The sequence below is a fragment of the Terrapene carolina genome, unplaced genomic scaffold (genome assembly GCF_002925995.2).
Source record: "Terrapene carolina triunguis isolate 2854851 unplaced genomic scaffold, T_m_triunguis-2.0 Scaffold35098, whole genome shotgun sequence".
Taxonomy (NCBI): Eukaryota; Metazoa; Chordata; order Testudines; family Emydidae; genus Terrapene; species Terrapene triunguis.
In genome coordinates, this window is record NW_020699449.1 from 11,981,649 (window position 1) to 11,999,705 (window position 18,057).

Consider the following 18,057-nt stretch of genomic DNA (forward strand, 5'->3'; position numbering starts at 1 on the left):
TGAGAGATTCATCTTATCATTATTGTGAAGAGAGAGGATAGATACCCTCCAGAAGGAACTGTGAACATGCACACCAAAACCACAATGGATTTGCACCTGAATCCTGAAAAAAAGTCTGCCGTGTGGAAGGCAGGTGAAGTGCAGTTCAAAAAAACTATTAACAACCACAAGAAAGAAGGGGGGGGGGGAAAGCCCGCCCATGCATGTATGTGATTCTGTTTCACAATAATGGGGTACTATGGGCAGAGAAATCTACAACAAATATTACCCAGGCAGATACAGACCACATCCTCTTTTGGTGACCCCGCTTTTCCTTCCACTTCCTTCACTCACCAAACAACTAGAAATGAATTTCCAGGGTAGAATTTTTGCAGTGATTGCGCAGTGTGCAGCATTTTACAAGGCTAGCCTTAAGCACCAGCAAGATGACAGACTGCTTGGCAGGAGGGTGAGGGCTCTGCATTTTTGGAAATTCTACACAGTTTCATCAACTCTCAGCCAAATCCCCCTCTAACCTGCACCAGAGAAAGGAGTGGCACTCAAGATGCATTTCTCTGTCTGTCTAACCCCCTCCCCCCACTCACACACTCACCCCCAGCAGTGGAACTGAAGGGAAAGACCTGTTTTCCACCCTCAGACCCATTCTGGCTTTGGGAATGTTCTTGGCCTGATTTTTTTTGCCCCTTCTGGCATCCTGGATTCCCTGAAAATATGAGGTTGGCCATGACTTTTTTTCCATCATACATGATTGTAAATTTGCATTCCTGTTACAACTTGGCCTGAAAACTGGCTTGTGTATAAGACTCTGATATCTTTACTCACACTGTGGTCCCAACCACTTCAATGGGACTACTTATGAGGCACGCGGCTACTCGTCCTGAGTAAGGGTATCGCAATCTAGCAAGTAATTAAGCACAATGAAATACCAACTGCCGAATATAAAAGTAAGATGAAGCAGTGAATAGTGTTGAGTTAACTAAATGGTTCAAAGATGGGAGAAAAATGGAGATTTCATTTTATACTCACAAAACAGTCTTTAGGAGAAAAAATAAAAAGGAAAAACTTACTTTGATAAATATTGCCCTGAAGTGAGATTTGTTTCCTCTATGTCCATGCAATTTGTCGTACTTGGAATAAGTGCTAGCTCTGGTTGGATCAATGTAGCTGTTGCCACAGCTCTTGCTACAAACTCCATTGCGTCCTGGACGTAATGCTCAAAAACAGACTGTGTCGTTTTGCCATGAGCTATGAGACCCAACGGTAAACCCTCTGTTCTCAGTTCTTCCACGTTTTGTGAATCCCCAAGAATCCAGTGAAGTTCAGGGGGCACCACGCCAAACTGGGTGGTTATTTCAAAAATCCTCCTTGTCTTCTCCATGTCACAGCCAAACATAACCATGGTTGATACTGTGTCTTTAATGCTCTCTAGGTGAACTTGTAAGTAGTTCAGAAGGTCACTAGTTGAAGTTAGATTTGTGGTAATATTTATAATGGAGCCCAGGTGGAACTTGGAACTCTGTTGCGTGAGGAAGAGAAAATCTGTGATATTCCACTCTTGGCATAACATCAAGCTGAAATTGTACCAGTTGTTCATTTTCAGGATTGAGAAAGTGACATCCGCATCAGAGCTTAATGAATTTTCTAAACTCAGTTGTAGGTGAAGGGGATTCTGCATTTAAAGACATGAAAGATATTGATTAGAAAAGGTGGACCAGAAACTTACTGTGTTTCTTCCTCTATCAAGTATTATTTGGCCTACTCTGTGTGTGTGTATTAAGTGCACTGGAATAAATTCTGACTTCCCATTCAGTTTTGAACAGCTTTCTTGGGGGAACTACTGGGTCTAAATCAGTGTAGAATCTGGAGTATATCTTTGATCCAAAATTACACAAAATAAAAAATAAACTACTGAGAGTTTATGGAACACTGTTACATTATTTAATTTGATCCAAATGTTGTATGTTGAAGAATAAATGAAAGACCCCAAGTTATTGCTCCCCATCTCTATCCCACGATGCAGGTCAGATCCCCAGCTGCTCTAAACTGGTATATCTCCACTAGTCGCAGCTGAGGATCTGGTATAAATCAGTTAAGCTACACTGAAGTTAATGCAAACTCATGAGTTAGATTAGAAGAATACCATAATTAAAAATGTTTTCAGCTCTTTTTGTTATCTCTTGGTTTTGGTATTCAGGGCCTCTTTTACATAGACACATGAATAAACTAATTAAATAGATCATGGCACACAATCAATACTCATCTTGTACTAGCAATAAGACATTATGTGACTGACTCTCTGGTAAAGGACAAACTACCAAATTAACAAGAATATGACATTAATGAATCCCACACCACAGAGATATTGTCTGTTGATGATAGGCTTTTGATTAATTTGGAAAACCAAAATCCCGTGTAATAATTTGGGATAGGTGAACTGGTTCCGATAAAGTACTGTCCTCAAACTTAAGCTCAAACTGAATGCAAGCTAAACCTTTTCTGAGGCTCTGAAATGATTGGATAAGTGTTTTTTCGGCTTCAGTTTCTGCCTGCCTTTGCAAATGGAAGGGCTAGTATCCCATGAGAACAGCTGTTCTCGGATTATTTCTATCCAGGATCAGAAGTGGAGGTGCCAGAAATTTCACAAGACAGTCTGTTTTCATGAGCTTTTCAGCTAGATTTTTGCAGACTATACGTTTTAGAGATGCACGGCTAGTTATCCGAGCCATATGCATATTCTTTTTTTCAAGAAATTCACCCATTTAAATTAATAATAAATGAAAATTCTACATTTATAAATAACACAACAGTGCATGCATTGTACTGGTAGCATAAAGCTGAAACCCAAGAACTGTAATTATTACAGTATAATACACAGATTGAAACATAGTGTTGCTTATATAAAATGAAGTTATCAGGCCTGTAATAAATTAAGTGCTAAATATATATAAACCCACCAAATTTCGAGTTTGAGCCTGCTCCCATTGAAGGGTTTATATGGTGGGATTACCTGCAGGAGCAGAGACTGGATTCAATGACCCAGGAGGTGCCTTCTCGTCCTATGTTCCTAAGTCAATGGGACTTTGGCCATGAAATTCAGAGGGAGAATGATTGAGTGCTTTATTATGACCATCTGTTGCCTTTTGGGTAGCCTATGGGGAATGAGATTGACGGGCTCGGTCCAATCCTTAGTGCACAGGTGTCCACCTCAGGAAAAACAGCACAACGTAAGCTTTTGGGAGCAGAGTCTGTGTCTTCCAGTGTGTTTGTACTACAACATCTTGACTATGTTGGTGCCACAGCAGTACAAATGGAACATCCACACAAGGTAGCCTCCTTGTTGGAAGCCTCCTAAGGAAGTTTTGAAAGGCCCTTAGGGATGACTCATTCCAGGTCAGGGGGGAGCTTTGATTGCCACTGCCCATGTTGTACGTGATCTCTGAATAAACGGGGGACTTTAGTCTTCAGGGGTATCAATTTGGCACCTTTCCACTACACTGAATGCAGTAAAGGGTTATTTTCTTAAAGAGAAACTGCATTAAACCAACAAATAAAAAATTAAGGAAACTATCACTTCGTCTCACTCTCAGCAGTCCCATGGAATGTGATGCTCATCCCATTGAAGCCAATCGGATTTACCACTGACTGTAGTGCCAGCAGGGTCACATAGATGAGGCAGGAAAAACAAGTACTGATGAATGTTAAAAATTAGGGTTAATGGGCCCAATCCTGAAAGATACTGAGCACTTCCTGTTAGGTAGTGAGTGCATTCAACCCCCATTGACTTACCTGGGAGTTGGAGGCACTCTAAACCCCACAATTGGACTGTAAAAAGAACAGGAGTACTTGTGGCACCTTAGAGACTAACAAATTTATTTGAGCATAAGCTTTCGTGGGCTAAAACCCACTTCATCAGATGCTGATATAGACTAACACGGCTGCTACTCTGAAAATTGGTCCCTAAGTTTCTCCTATGGTTGTATGGTTGCATTCTGAGGGTCTAGTCCTAATGCACATCTGGGACAGCTGGATGTGTTAGTTTGGTCCTATTGAGTTTTACTGGGATTAGATGGCACCATCGCTGCCAATGAAATGGGATAGAGCTGATCACAGATTCAATTTGAAAACCTTCTTTTTAACATAGAAAGGTCAAGTATGTTTTTCTCCACTGACTTCAGCAGTTCTGAAACCATGATCCATTACAGTTTTATAAAAAACAGTAGTCATCTACACATGGACAGCAGCCACTTTCAGGTATTAATGTTTTGTCATAATTAAATGGTTTTAAATAGTGAAAGTTGGAGAGGGAGTCCCTTCCAAATCTGGGGTTTTAAAATGCAGCTGGCTTTTGTGCCAGATATATTCAAGAGAGAATCAGAAATCCCAGAAGCTATTCTGATATGGAACTAAATCAGCTTGTCTGATTTTTCTATCAAAACCTTAAAAAAAGGTCCCGGCCCTGATATCAACCCTTAGTTCACTTTACTATTTGCAGTGTAAAGTTTCTCATCTCCTTTTCACTTGAAGGCACTTGAATCTGACCTCAGGCACATACAATGGTAAATCTATATTTCCAAAACATAGACTGGAACATGCATTTGAGTATTTAACTGTGAAAGTGTTGTTTCACTGAGAGAGCCTTTTAACAGTCCCGATTCAGTAGAGGACTTTAGCACTTGCTTAGCAGCCTTAACGCGGGCTTAAATCGCACTGATTTCAATGGAACTGACACCTGGGTTTAAAGTAAAGCATGTGCTGAGGTGCTTTGCTGAATCAGGGACAAAAATCACGTTAGGATAGATATAGAAATCTAACATGCCTGTGCATGAAGTTGCAGACAATGTTTAATGAGCTGACCCTAAGTGGGAGGCTTTAGCACTAAGTACTGGTTATTTGTTTACTACTCTCTTTTTAATAAGGAACCACAATAATTTTGAGGGGTACTTATTGAAACCCTTATTCCAGAATTTTACCGAAACAATGATGCACATGAAATTTCACAATGGCGAGCTCTCTGCCAAGGTGTGGTTTTACACCTCTTTTGGCTAACTCTGAGACCTGCACATGAATACCATCATGGACTTCGGGCAGTTACATAGGGGTTTGTCTTACCACCAATCCACAATGGCCCTACGGTGGGAACCTTTTCTTCTAGTTGAGATAACTGACGGCCAGCTCTGTTTTGGTGTTGTCACTCATCCGAAAAGAACCCTGCCTCTCCTCCTGGCATTGCCTCCCCTAAGGACACTCCTCCATACCGTCACTACTCCAGAAGGGGAGCAGAGTCTTCTGGACTGGGGTGGGGCTTTGTGACTGCATTGCAGATGTTTGAAGGCTGCTTCCAAGTTTCCCCACAAGACTTCATTTTTCCTCCACAACTGGAGGGAGGGATAGCTCAGTGGTTTGAGCGTTGGCCTGCTAAACCCAGGGTTGTGAGTTCAATCCTTGAGAGGGCCATTTGGGGATTTAGTTGGGGATTGATCCTGCTTTGAGCAGGGGGTTGGACTAGATGATCTCCTGAGGTCCCTTCCAACCCTAATAATCTATGATTCTATGAACTGGAGGCCCAGCTGGGCCATAGGGGTCCTGAAGGGTTAGTTCCATATTGGAGGCATGGTCAGGATGTGGGATATTGGCATCATGTAGCACATTTTTAAGTTCAGTGCTTTTGTAGAATCATCACTCTTTGAAATAATTAATCAACAAATTATTGCCTGGACATGAAGAACTGTTGAGAAAGATTCACTTATTTAGTGATGGCCATTGAGGCTGGATAATTTCATGACCAAGCCTTTTACCAAATTAAATAATATTTCAGACACACAAATATAAAACGGTATCAGTGAGCAGCAGATTTATTAAATTACTGGAGTGTATTGAACTATGTTCAAGACATCATTATAAAAGTTCTGAGGGAAAACGCTTCCATATTTATCTCAAATTGGAAATTATTAGAAATGTGGTTGTTCCAATTAAACTGCCTAATCTATAAATCAAAATGCAGATGGCCACTCAATTACTCTGTCCCAGTTTGGCTTGAAACCATAATTAAAGATCATATAACTAACACCACCACTTGTTTTATTGCACCAAAAAGAATTAAACCACATTATATATATGCTAATTATTTTTTTTATCTCTTTTTAATAATGTACTTGCATTATCATACAGCCTGATGATTAGCAATTAAAAAAAAAAAAGGTTGATTAGCACTTGATTTTCATTAAACTCCATTAGCCTTTGTTTTTGTTGAACATGGAAAGTCAGGTATAAACCAGCATAAATCCAATGATTTCATTGTCTACCAGCTGAGGATCTGACCCGGAATTTTAAATTTCTTTTCAAATGGGGCCTGGTCCATAGGCCATTAGAGACCGTGGGAGTCTTTCCACTGACTTCAATGGGCTCTGGAGCAGCCCATTGATTCTGATGAAATATTAATATTAACTTTTGTATGATCTGTGGCGTCTTTCAGTTTCCTAGATCAGAGGACATATTTGGCAAGTCCCTTTTTATCACTTAGCTTCTCACCACAAGTACAGTTTTATTGGCTTGTATTCATTGCCCTGCTACTTGAGATAAGAACTGCTGGTTCGTTTAACAAATGAAACCCTATTTGCATTTCATTAAAATCAGGCTTGGTAACATTTGCTGAGTCTCCATTTCAGTTTTCTTCGAGGCCAGATGTAAATCTTTCCAGCTCCAATGAATTCCATGGAGCAAGGCTGACTTGCGTTACCTGCGGATCCGGCCCTTTATCTGTTCCACAAAGTCTGCAACACTGATTAGGCATTGTTGCAGAGGCATTTTATGTTACATTATTACAGTTTCATTAGTATAATTAAAAGTACATATGCTAACACCCTTTTGCCAAGTAGGTGTAAAAGTAAGTGATGCACAGCAACTATTATTCTCCAGTGATTCTCTGGGGCTGAAGCAGTGCTCAACTATGCATTTGCTCAGGGGAACATATTTATAAATTGACATCAGTGGGAATCTCGTACATGAGGAAAAATATACCTCACAGCGTTCAAAGCACCCCTGGGGACTCGCACCTCAGGAGTGACTCCGAAATGGCCGTTGTGAGCAAGGAAAGGCAGTTGTTTCCACAACTTGAGAAGCTTTGTATTCTGTAGTTGAATTTACAAAGTTGAAGCCACATTGCCTGAAAGTTAATGGCCCACACGTTACATGATTACACAGTGCTACATGGCCAAGAGTCATTATTTTCATTAGCGGGACCTGTTGGGTTTTGAAATTTCCCTTTAATTAATGTAGGACGTAGAGCTGGTCAGACAAATTCTGGCGACACATTTGGTCACTGGAAGGTACCAGTTTGTTGGAAGTAAAACATTTCACAGAGACGGTTTGATTTTGGCAAAGTTCAGATGGAACCCAGGCAGGGTTTTCATTGGGAACCTGCCTGGTTTCAGGCCACACGGTGGCCCATGTGGTGGGCTGCTGGGGAGCCTGGGCTTCTAGGCTTGTGGCTTCTCAGCCGTCTGGGTTCCTCGGGCTTCCAGGACCTATGGTCCCAGGGCAGCCCACCAGGTGAACTGGCCCAGAGTCAGGGCTCTATTCCCCTTCTCTCCGAATTAGAATTTTTTAAATATCAAAATCCTCCACAAAATGGAATGACCTTTCTCTGCCCAGCTCTAGCAGTAAGATTTTGGTGTCAAAGCAAATATATGTGTAAAATGGTTGCATCCAAACTGAACCCTCCTGCGGAAAGTTTTATGAATCTGGAATCTTTGCAAGGTTCATCCTCCAGTTTCCTTCAGGCATTCCCCTGAGAGGAGGGACTTGGAGGCAGGTGTGCAAAAGAGGAAGGGAGCTTACCATCTCCCATGGGCCCTGGAATGGCATGCTGGGTAGGATCCTGAGTGTTACACTTTGTACATCCTTCCACCTTCCAGCAAGTCTTCTGCAGGAGCTGTGCTGCAGGTGGTCAAGCACCCGGACAAACTCTCTTCTCTGATGGGCAGGTGGGGCTGGGGTCTGAGCGAATCTTGCTTTAGGGCCCAATCCAATGTACAGTATAGCCATGGAAAGACTCCCTTTGGGGCCTTGTCCAACTCCCATTAACGTAGCCTGAAGGCCCTACTCCAGCAAAGCACTTAAGTCATGTTTAACTTCAAGCTACATTAGTGTAATTAGAAGTATAGATACCGATGTCCTTTTGCTAACTAGGTGTAAATGATGCCCAGCAAATATTATTCTCTTTCAATTCTCTGGGGCAGACTGCTTGGAAGAGGGATCCCTGGGCCTAATCATATGCTTAAATTAAGCCCTTTGCGTGATCAGGATGTAATTTAGGCAAGACTATGTGCTGTGGTACCCACCACTGAAGAAGCGGGGAGAGCAGCCACTCCCCGTCTGTACTGGTTATATACACCTATGGGACTAAGAGCATAATTTAGCCCAGTGTGTGGAGCAATCAAGATCTCAAAAATAATGGCTGAAATATTTGTTAAAGGCATTTTTAAAGCTTCTGAGAGGAGGTAATTTAGACTAGCTAAAATTCTTGTGATCCTTGCATCAAGAGGAGTTTGTCAATTGGCCGAGCAGCACATGTAAACAGATCTTAACAAGGTATCTACTGTTTGTTTAACAAAGATAACACAACAGCCTCATAGCTTGGACTAATTTAGGGCCAGTCTGAATTCATCTCGAAAATGATTTCTCCTTCCACCAAACTCTTATCTTGCCTAAGGGTTGCTCAGCAGATCTGAACACTACACACAAATGCACCAAACTAATCTGAATATGTAAAGCTCCACACAAGGTCAAACAACCTGCCAAAAATATGAACCATCAGCCATTTTTGGAAAGTTAGATCCATTATTTATCCACATCGCCACTTACAGATGATAATAAATAATGTTACTTCCAAAACTTCAAGGTGTTCTTTGTTTGGGGAAAGACTTCTAAAGGTCAATGACAGAGAGAAATTTCATAAAGATACCATGAGACATTATATCTATTCTCCCCCAATATAGGCCATTACAATTAACAAACGGATTTATTGCTAAAGTGTATTTTAAATCTCCCTTGCATATAGTGACTCTCATGTGTGGGAAGTGAGTGTCAAGCTCTACAATATTAGAATATTACAATCTTGCACAGACAGCGAATTAGGCTGTTTGTATTTATGTTTCAATCAATCATTTACCTGGAGAGAACACATTATGGAGGGGTTAAAACAGAGACCTGGGAGTCGGAATTATCGCAGTCAGTTTCCAGTCTGTTCTGAGCCAGTGACACTGCATTTGATCATGAGTAGGGCCCTACCAAATTCACGGCATCACGGATCGTGAAATTTGGTCTCCCCCGTGAAATCTGGTCTTTTGTGTGCTTTTACCCTCTACTATACAGATTTCACGGGAGAGATCAACGTTTCTCAAATTGGGGGTTCTGACCCAAAAGGAAGTTGCAGGGGGGTCACAAGGTTATTTTAGGGGGGTCACAGTATTGCTTGCTTACTTCAGAGCTGGGCAGCTGGAGAGCAGCAGCTGCTGACTGAGGGCCTAGCTCTGCAGGCAGCAGCGCAGAAGTAAGGGAGGAAATAGCATACCATGCCACCCTTACTGCTGCGCTGCTGCTGGAAGTGGCTCTGCCTTCAGAGCTGGGCTCCCGGCCAGCGGCCACCGCTCTGCAGCTGTAAGGGTAGCAGTACCACAACCCCCCCCCCCACATACAATAACCGTGCAACCCCCCCCCACTAACTCCTTTTTGTGTCAGGACCCCTACAATTACACCACCATGAAATTTCAGATTTAAATAGCTGAAATCATGAAATTTACAATTTTTAAAATCCTATGACTGTGAAATAGACCAAATTGGACCATGAATTTGGTAGGGCCCTAATCATGAGCCCGTCACATCTCCTCTCTGTGCCTTACTTTCTCTCATCTCCAGAATGGGTCCAAGAATAGTTACCCACCTCATGGAAGTGCTATGAGGTAGTTAGTTAATGTCTATAAAACACCAAACCTAAGTGTGATACCAAAGTACATGTAACACACTGCGTTATATTTGCTACACTATGAACATTAAACTTACGGAGCCTGACTCTAGAAAGTAACACTAGATTTGTGGCCAAAGCTTTGTACTGGCACTAAAAAAAGCTGGGTTCTATTCCTTGCTCAGCCACAGACGTCCTGTATGACCTCGGGCAAGTCGCTTAATCTCTCTGTGCCTCGGTCCCCCATATGTGCAATGGGAATAATAAATCGTCCTTTCTCCCATTCTTTGCGTGTCTTATCTGTTTAGACAGTTCGTCAGAGCAGGGCCTGTGCCTCACGAGTTTGCGCTGTGGCTAACTCCGTGGGGCTTTGATCTCATTTCGGGACTCTGGGTACTATTGTAATAGGGAGAATAAGTCTGATGTCATACTGGTTTACACCAGTGCAACTACATTGACTTCAACCAAGTTACTACTACTTTGCCTTGCTGTACATTTGGGGAGGGGGGAATAAGTGCCATGGCCTGCAATGATGTAATCCTTTTCTTAAGGAAACGTGGATTTCTGCTAACTCAGAGCTCTGCCGCTAACATCCTGGGAATCGCGTGCTCCTCAGCCGGCCAGTTTTACTGGTGGCTATTGAAATGCTGTTTGCAGTGCCCACCTTCTTCACTGGGCCAACAGTTAAGGTTGAACTTTTAGAGTGGGTTACATGCTTCTGCTCTGAGGAAATACCTCATTGATTTGGCTGCATTTTCATATTCTGGATATAAAATACCATCAAATCATTTAAAAGTAAATCAAGTGCCAGGAGGCAAAATGTGATACCCGGGTAACAGCATGGGGGCTGCAACCATGTTTATAGTAGGGGGTGCTGAGAGCCATTGAACCAAACTGTAAACCCTGTATATGATGGAAACCACTTCGAGCCAGGGTGTTCAAGCACCTGTGGGGAACAGGGGTTTTACAGGGTCAGACGTGTGAGACGTTACTCTAAGACCTTCCCCTGACCACTAAGCCAGCAGGACATTTGCTTCCTGTGCGCAATGTGGTGCTGCTACCAACTGATTACGGGGGACAACGAAGAAATAACAGGAATAGGTGTGGGGGCCAAAGGGCCAAAACTAGGGAACTGGAAGGGGACACTGAGCAGAGAACCCTGGACAGCACCCATTGCTCCTCGAAGAGTAGTCCTTTTGAGCACCGGGACATGGGCGAGCGCTAGCTTGCCCACTGCTAAACGCCCCTCCCCCAGCCTAAGGAGGGGCTACTAAACCCAGAACCCAACCGAGTTCGGGGGGCAACAAATGCAAAAACGGGAACAGATGTGGGGGTCAAAGGGCCCAAACTAGGGATCCAGAAGGGGACACCGAGCAGAGAACCCCGGACAGTGCCCACTGCTCCACGAAGAGTGGGCGAGAGGAGGTATATAAGCCCTAGGTTGATCAAGGCCTGGTTCCCTGAAGGCTAGGGAAAGGTTACTACAGGTCAATTGGAGCACCTGCAGCCAATTAAGGCCCTGTCAGAGACCTAATAAAAAACCCTGCTTCAGTCAGAGAGGGGGAGAAGGAGAGATGACTAGAGTTTGGAGGCATATTGCTGTGAACTCCCCCTAGCATCAAGGACTGAGGATAACCCTACCCAAGAGAGAAGAGGGTAAGAAGCCCGGGGAGCTGAAGAGGCTGGGACCCTGACACCTTCCCTGCTTTCTTCCTCTCCCACCTTCCCGGAACACTAGTGGAGCCCGCAGCACCCAAGAACAGGGACACGGGGTGGCGCCCCAACCCACCACACTAAGAAAAAGCGTGGGACCCACCACAGTAGCATCAGCCGTTTGCCACAAAGGTTAACACTATGTTTGTATAGTTGGCATAAAATCAGGAACAACCATTAAAATTCCAGCTAGAAGTTTTTATTTAAGACACTAAGGATTTAATTAGACGATTGGGAAATTAGAAACAAGAGTTACAGTTGGCTGGGGGAGGAAAGTCCAAATGCTTGAAACATCATCTTTAAAAGTCAAGTGACATGGTTTTTAAAAGTGAATGGCTCAAGGACAGTCCCTAGGAAAACCCCAGAAGTTAATCCAGCCTCATCTCCTTCATTAACTGCTTTTGCATTATTTATAGCTAAAAAGTGGGTGTCCCATTTTGAGTCTTTCACAAGGGCAAAATAAGCACCGTGCTGGAAAACTCAGGGGCATCGCCTGTGCCCTGGCTGAGTAACTGGGCTGTGCAATGAGGAAAAAGGAATTATCTGCCCAAGGGAACAGAGTGACTATAGAGCTGATCCAGGGCTGCCCCTGCCACCCACTTACAAGGGCAGAATTTCACCCCTTCTTTGACTGTTCCCCTCAGGGACTGTTGTGACATTCAGCAAAGAACTAGAACATTGTTAGCTTCCATCCTTAAAACCAGAGCAACACGGAGCTTGGCAGAAATGACGTGACAAATATGAACCTTCCTTTTTCTTTCACAAATACATGTTCTGCGACCCCCACAACAATATTGAGCAGTGCTGGGACTCGAACATGACTAAATAAAGTCAAACAATTCAGACTCTGAGCCCTGACATTTCGTTCTGACGGGCCATTAGATGGCACTCTGTGCCTGCTTCGAAGAGACACTAGAACAACTGTTCAGCCTCTCTTCTTTTCTAATTCCCAGTGCACAGCTTGCCAGGCATGTATGCGCTATTCCTTCATGTCTCTTGAATGTTCTATTTTACAGTGTTCAAATTCGTCCGTTTCAGCTAACCCCAAACTTATTTTGGCAACGGGATTTATTAAAACCGAATCCTATTTCTGACTCCATCTTCAGAATCCCACGCCTACAGCTTTTACTCAGCTGAGCATTTGTTGTTGATATAAATAATCCCATCAGCTTCAACCAGGCTTCTTTTTTGAGTGTGAGATTGCTCGTATGAGGAAAGGTTGCAGGATCTGTTCCTCTGAATACAATTAATTACTTTGGGATAGAAAATAATTCCCTTCAGTCTCTCACCTTATTCCTCAAAGATCTTGATCTGGCTATATGGATCATAGAAACACAGAAGATTAGGGTTGGAAGAGACCTCAGGAGGTCATCTAGTCCAACCCCCTGCTCAAAGCAGGACCAACACCAACTAAATCATCCCAGCCAGGGCTTTGTCAAGCCAGGCCTTAAAAACCTCTAAGGATGGAGATTCCACCACCTCCCTAGGTAACTCATTCCAGTGCTTCACCACCCTCCTAGTGAAATAGTGCTTCTTAATATCCAACCTAGACCTCCTCCACTGCAACTTGAGACCATTGCTCCTTGTTCTATATGTTGTATTGATCAGCTACGTGGCCTAGGACTTATAACCTATAAATGAGATCATCAAGCCTTTAAATATTTCAGTGCAGGCTGGTAACGTATACAGTAACTCCTTACTTAAAGTTGTCTCCGTTAACGTTGTTTCGTTGTTACGTTGCTGATCAATTAGGGAACATGCTTGTTTAAAGTTGTGCAATGCTCCCTTCTAACATTGTTTGGCAGCCGCCTGCTTTGTCCACTGCTTGCAGGAAGAGCAGCCCCTTGCAGCTAGCTGGTGGGGGCTTGGAACCAGGGTGGACCTGCAGCCCCCTATCAGCTCCCCGCTCCCCTAAGTTCCCTGTGCAGCAGCTGCCGAGCAGGCTAGCAATTGCCAGCAGTTCAGTTTTCCCTCCCCCCACTGCCATGTGCTGCTCCTGTCCTCTGCCTTGGAGCTGCTCCCTGACACTCCTGCTTGCTGTGCGGGAAGGAAGCGGGGGGCTAATGTCAGGGTGTCCCCCTCCCCCATGCTCCTGCACCCCGCTTACCCCATCTTCCATAGAGCAGGGGGGAGGCAGGCTCAGGATGGAGGGAGCTTGCTGGCAGCAGCTGCAGTCTCAGCAAGCTGATCTAATTAACAAGGCAGTGTACTTAAGAGTAGGATCAGCGTACTTAAAGGGGAAATGCGCATCTCTCACTCACACACACACACGGTGTGTGTCTCTGTCTCTGTCTGCGATGCTGTCTCCCCTCCCTCCTGTTCGTGCTGCCTTGTAGAATGAGAGAGTTAACCCTTGAGGGCTCAGCCAATTGCTGGTTCATCATTTAGCAGTAAGGCATTCCCTGGGAAATATCCCACCCTCTGACTCCTCCACCTCAACCAAGCTTCACAATCATCATCACCGTGTACCAGTATTAAATTGTTTGTTTAAAACATATACTGTGCGTGTGTGTGTGTGTGTGTATATATATATATATATATATATATAAAAATATAGTCTTTTGTCTGGTGAAAAAAATTTCCCTGGAACCTAACCCCCTCATTTACATTAATTCTTATGGGGAAATTGGATTCGCTTAACATCGTTTTGCTTAAAGTCGCATTTTTCAGGAACAGAACGACAAAGTGAGGCGTTACTGTATTCACTTTTAATTTTTAATCACCATTCACAAGTTTTTCTTACGTAGGCCCAAATTAATTCACTATAACAGAAACATGAGGGGACACAATATCAGCACATTTGAATGTTTGTAAGTTAGCTAACTTTTAGTAATGTTTGGAACTTGCTTTGGGATTCTGGAATGTCAGACACACAATCAGGGCATGACCCTCTAGTCAAAGGGAGATTTGCCTCTGTCAAGACAAAAGGATTGGAGCCCTGAGCATGTTACAAGAGCAGAGTTTCCAATAAGTACATATCAAAACCCGAGAGGCTGTGATCAGCAGCGTTGTAATGATGATGATCTAGGACTGTACACGTATAGAGGAGAGAGGAAGGATGGCCCAGTGCTTAGGGATTAACCTAACACTTGGGTGTTAGATTCGAATCCCTGCTCTGCCACAGGCTTCCTGTGGAAGTAGGTCACTTAGCCTCTCTGTGCCTCAGTTCTCCATCTGTAAAATGGGGATAATAGCACTGTCCGACCTCCCAGGATAAACACGTTACAGAGTGTGAGGTGCTACATAAGCACCTCAGATAACGCCTTTCATTCTAAGAATGCACAACTCTTAGTTAACAAAGTGGGGTGAATATTATCTTCATTTTGCAGTTGGGAGAATCAGAGGCAAAGCAAGGTCAAGTGGCATGTCCCGGATCACACAACAAGTCTATGGCAGAATGAGAAACCAAACCCAACTCTCTTAATTCCCAGTTTCCTGTTCAAACCACTAGACACACTGGCTCATTGCATAAAATATTGCCTGAAATAAGCAGTGAGTATTTTATGGATTATTTTCAGACTAATGTAAAGGAACCATTTGTATAGGAAAGCGTAGCAGCAATAGTCTTTCAACTGACATTTGTTTCAGGAGACGCTAGCATTTTCAGTCATTTGAATGAAGTCTTCCTGACTGTAAAATATTCAGCAATGAGATTAAACAGGATTGTGTGGGGGTATAAATCAAAGTTTAGCCCAAGGCTTGTGGTAGACACAACTAAAAGGCTACTTCTAATGCTGTTTATAATACGCAAGAGGAAAATGTGAATTTTTAAAACTTTTGTTGGGGCTAGGATCAGAACATTTCTGTCCCCACCTTAAAGGATGCTTTAAAAAGGAAAGCTATAGGACAAACGATCCACACCTACAAAAAGTCCTAGCTGGTATAAATGGGTATCTCTACTTCCTTTAAGGGCCACGCATGCACCTTGTGTAGTCATTAATATCAAGCAAAGTGAGTGCAAGTGGGGTGTGAAACACGACCCAGGACGAATGGCAATGATTTATTCCCACTTTGCACTGGTATACATGACCACATGAGGTGCACGCCATGTAGAATCTGGGCCCCAATCCTTGAAGTCAATGCAGTAGTGCTGATTGACACCTGCTGAGGATCTAGCCCCGGGTATGTTTTACATGACACCTGTTTTTGACCAAAGGTAAACACATCATAATGCACTCCGGGAAGGCAATAGCCCACACGGATAGGGCCATGTATCCTCCCCTCTTACATCGGTGATGATGTCTGACATGACCACTTGCAGGATGCTGGTGCTGGCCCAAGATGTTAGCACTCTATTCCTGCAGCTGCCCCCGGAGGAAGTGAAAATGGCCTCAGACTTTTTCCTACCAGGACCTGTCTCCCCACCAAGACAGAACCAGGCTGAAATTTCTATAGTGAAAAATTGCCAGTGGTGGCCAGGGCAGCTTAACCACAAAGACTGCTTTGTGGCATGGCTGCAGCTTACTCCCTCCTCAAATTCACCCCCGTACTGCCGTTCCCGCAGGTGGGAAGGGAGGACTCCCAGGTGAAGCTTTTCCTCCTCAAAAATAAGCTCCTGCTCAGATTAAAGAGTCTTTTAGCTTTCCCTTCCCAGGTAAAGTGAGGGGAGGGAAGAGGGACAAAGTGCAGGATTCATAGATTCATAGATTCTAGGACTGGAAGGGACCTCGAGAGGTCATCGAGTCCAGTCCCCTGCCCGCATAGCAGGACCAAATACTGTCTAGACCATCCCTGATAGACATTTATCTAACCTACTCTTAAATATCTCCAGAGATGGAGATTCCACAACCTCCCTAGGCAATCTATTCCAGTGTTTAACCACCCTGACAGTTAGGAACTTTTTCCTAATGTCCAACCTAGACCTCCCTTGCTGCAGTTTTAAACCCATTGCTTCTTGTTCTATCCTTACAGGCTAAGGTGAACAAGTTTTCTCCCTCCTCCTTATGACAGCCTTTTAAATACCTGAAAACTGCTATCATGTCCCCTCTCAGTCTTCTCTTTTCCAAACTAAACAAACCCAATTCTTTCAGCCTTCCTTCATAGGTCATGTTCTCAAGACCTTTAATCATTCTTGTTGCTCTTCTCTGGACCCTTTCCAATTTCTCCACATCTTTTTTGAAATGCGGTGCCCAGAACTGGACACAATACTCCAGCTGAGGCCTAACCAGAGCAGAGTAGAGCGGAAGAATGACTTCTCGTGTCTTGCTCACAACACACCTGTTAATACATCCCAGAATCATGTTTGCTTTTTTTGCAACAGCATCACACTGTTGACTCATATTTAGCTTGTGGTCCACTATAACCCCTAGATCCCTTTCTGCCATACTCTTTCCTAGACAGTCTCTTCCCATTCTGTATGTGTGAAACTGATTGTTCCTTCCTAAGTGGAGCACTTTGCATTTGTCTTTGTTAAACTTCATCCTGTTTAACTCAGGAGACTCATTCATATTTAGTCAAACAAATATATAGCTGTCTCAGAGGCCAATAGCGGTAAACAAAATTGCCTGTGGGTAAAAGTAGTTCTGTCTGTTGTGCATGTTGGCAAAAACCTTTGGTGTTGGGCACTATATCAAAATCTCATTAACTATTTTTGCCCGTGCACAGTATTTTACGGCTATCGTCCCCTGAGCCAGCAAAGAGCAGTAACCATGTAAATGATGGCTTTAAGATGAAAAATTGAGTTGATCTGGAAATACGGGCCTTTGCGCTGCATGTCCTTCCACGCAAAAATCTGCATTTACTATTGCATTAGGGCGCTCTGAAAAGGAACTACTATGCCAGGTTAAAAGAGAGAGTCTTTATTTGCCAGTAGTTAATGCCTTTAAAGATTTAATCTTAATTTTGTGGGTACGATGTTAAAGATAGGTGGCATGCTTTAATGAAGTGAGCGTGGGAATGAGTGGTAGGGATCCTTCAGTTCTAGTTCCACTGTTGACCCTGACTCACTGTTTGACCTTCGGTAAGTCCCTTAACTGCTCAGTGCCTCAGTTTACCTATCTGTAAAACAATAATATGTACCTTCTTCACAGGGATGCTGTGATAATTAGTTAATGATTGCAAAGCTCTTTGTACATACGAAGCACTATAAATGCTAAAAATTATTATGCCAGCAATACATGTCATTGCATTACTATTTATGCTGTGTTAAGAAAGCTGTATGAGATATTTGGTCTAGTTATAAAACCTTTCAGAAAATGGTGCTTCAAAGTCTGATTTGGCTAAACTCTGGCTACAATGAATTAAAATACTTTCAAACCACTGGGCCAAATGAATCAATGCAGGTACACCAGGGATGAGTTTGGCCACTGACTTCCTTCCTTCCTTCAATCTAACCTAGTCTATTTCAGTCCAGTACAGATAGGTACTTACATCATGCTCATTAA

At 43.3% G+C, this 18,057-nt stretch overlaps 1 protein-coding gene across 1 annotated transcript in view; it reads right to left on the reverse strand.

Moving 5' to 3' along the window:
* LOC112119700 (glutamate receptor ionotropic, NMDA 3A) overlaps window positions 1-18,057 on the reverse strand; it is an 83,882-nt gene that overhangs the window by 50,422 nt on the left and 15,403 nt on the right. Inside the window, exon 3 of the mRNA XM_026646519.2 lies at window positions 1,068-1,669. Coding sequence (XP_026502304.1) covers window positions 1,068-1,669 — 602 coding nt within the window. The remainder of the gene's footprint in view (window positions 1-1,067; window positions 1,670-18,057) is intronic.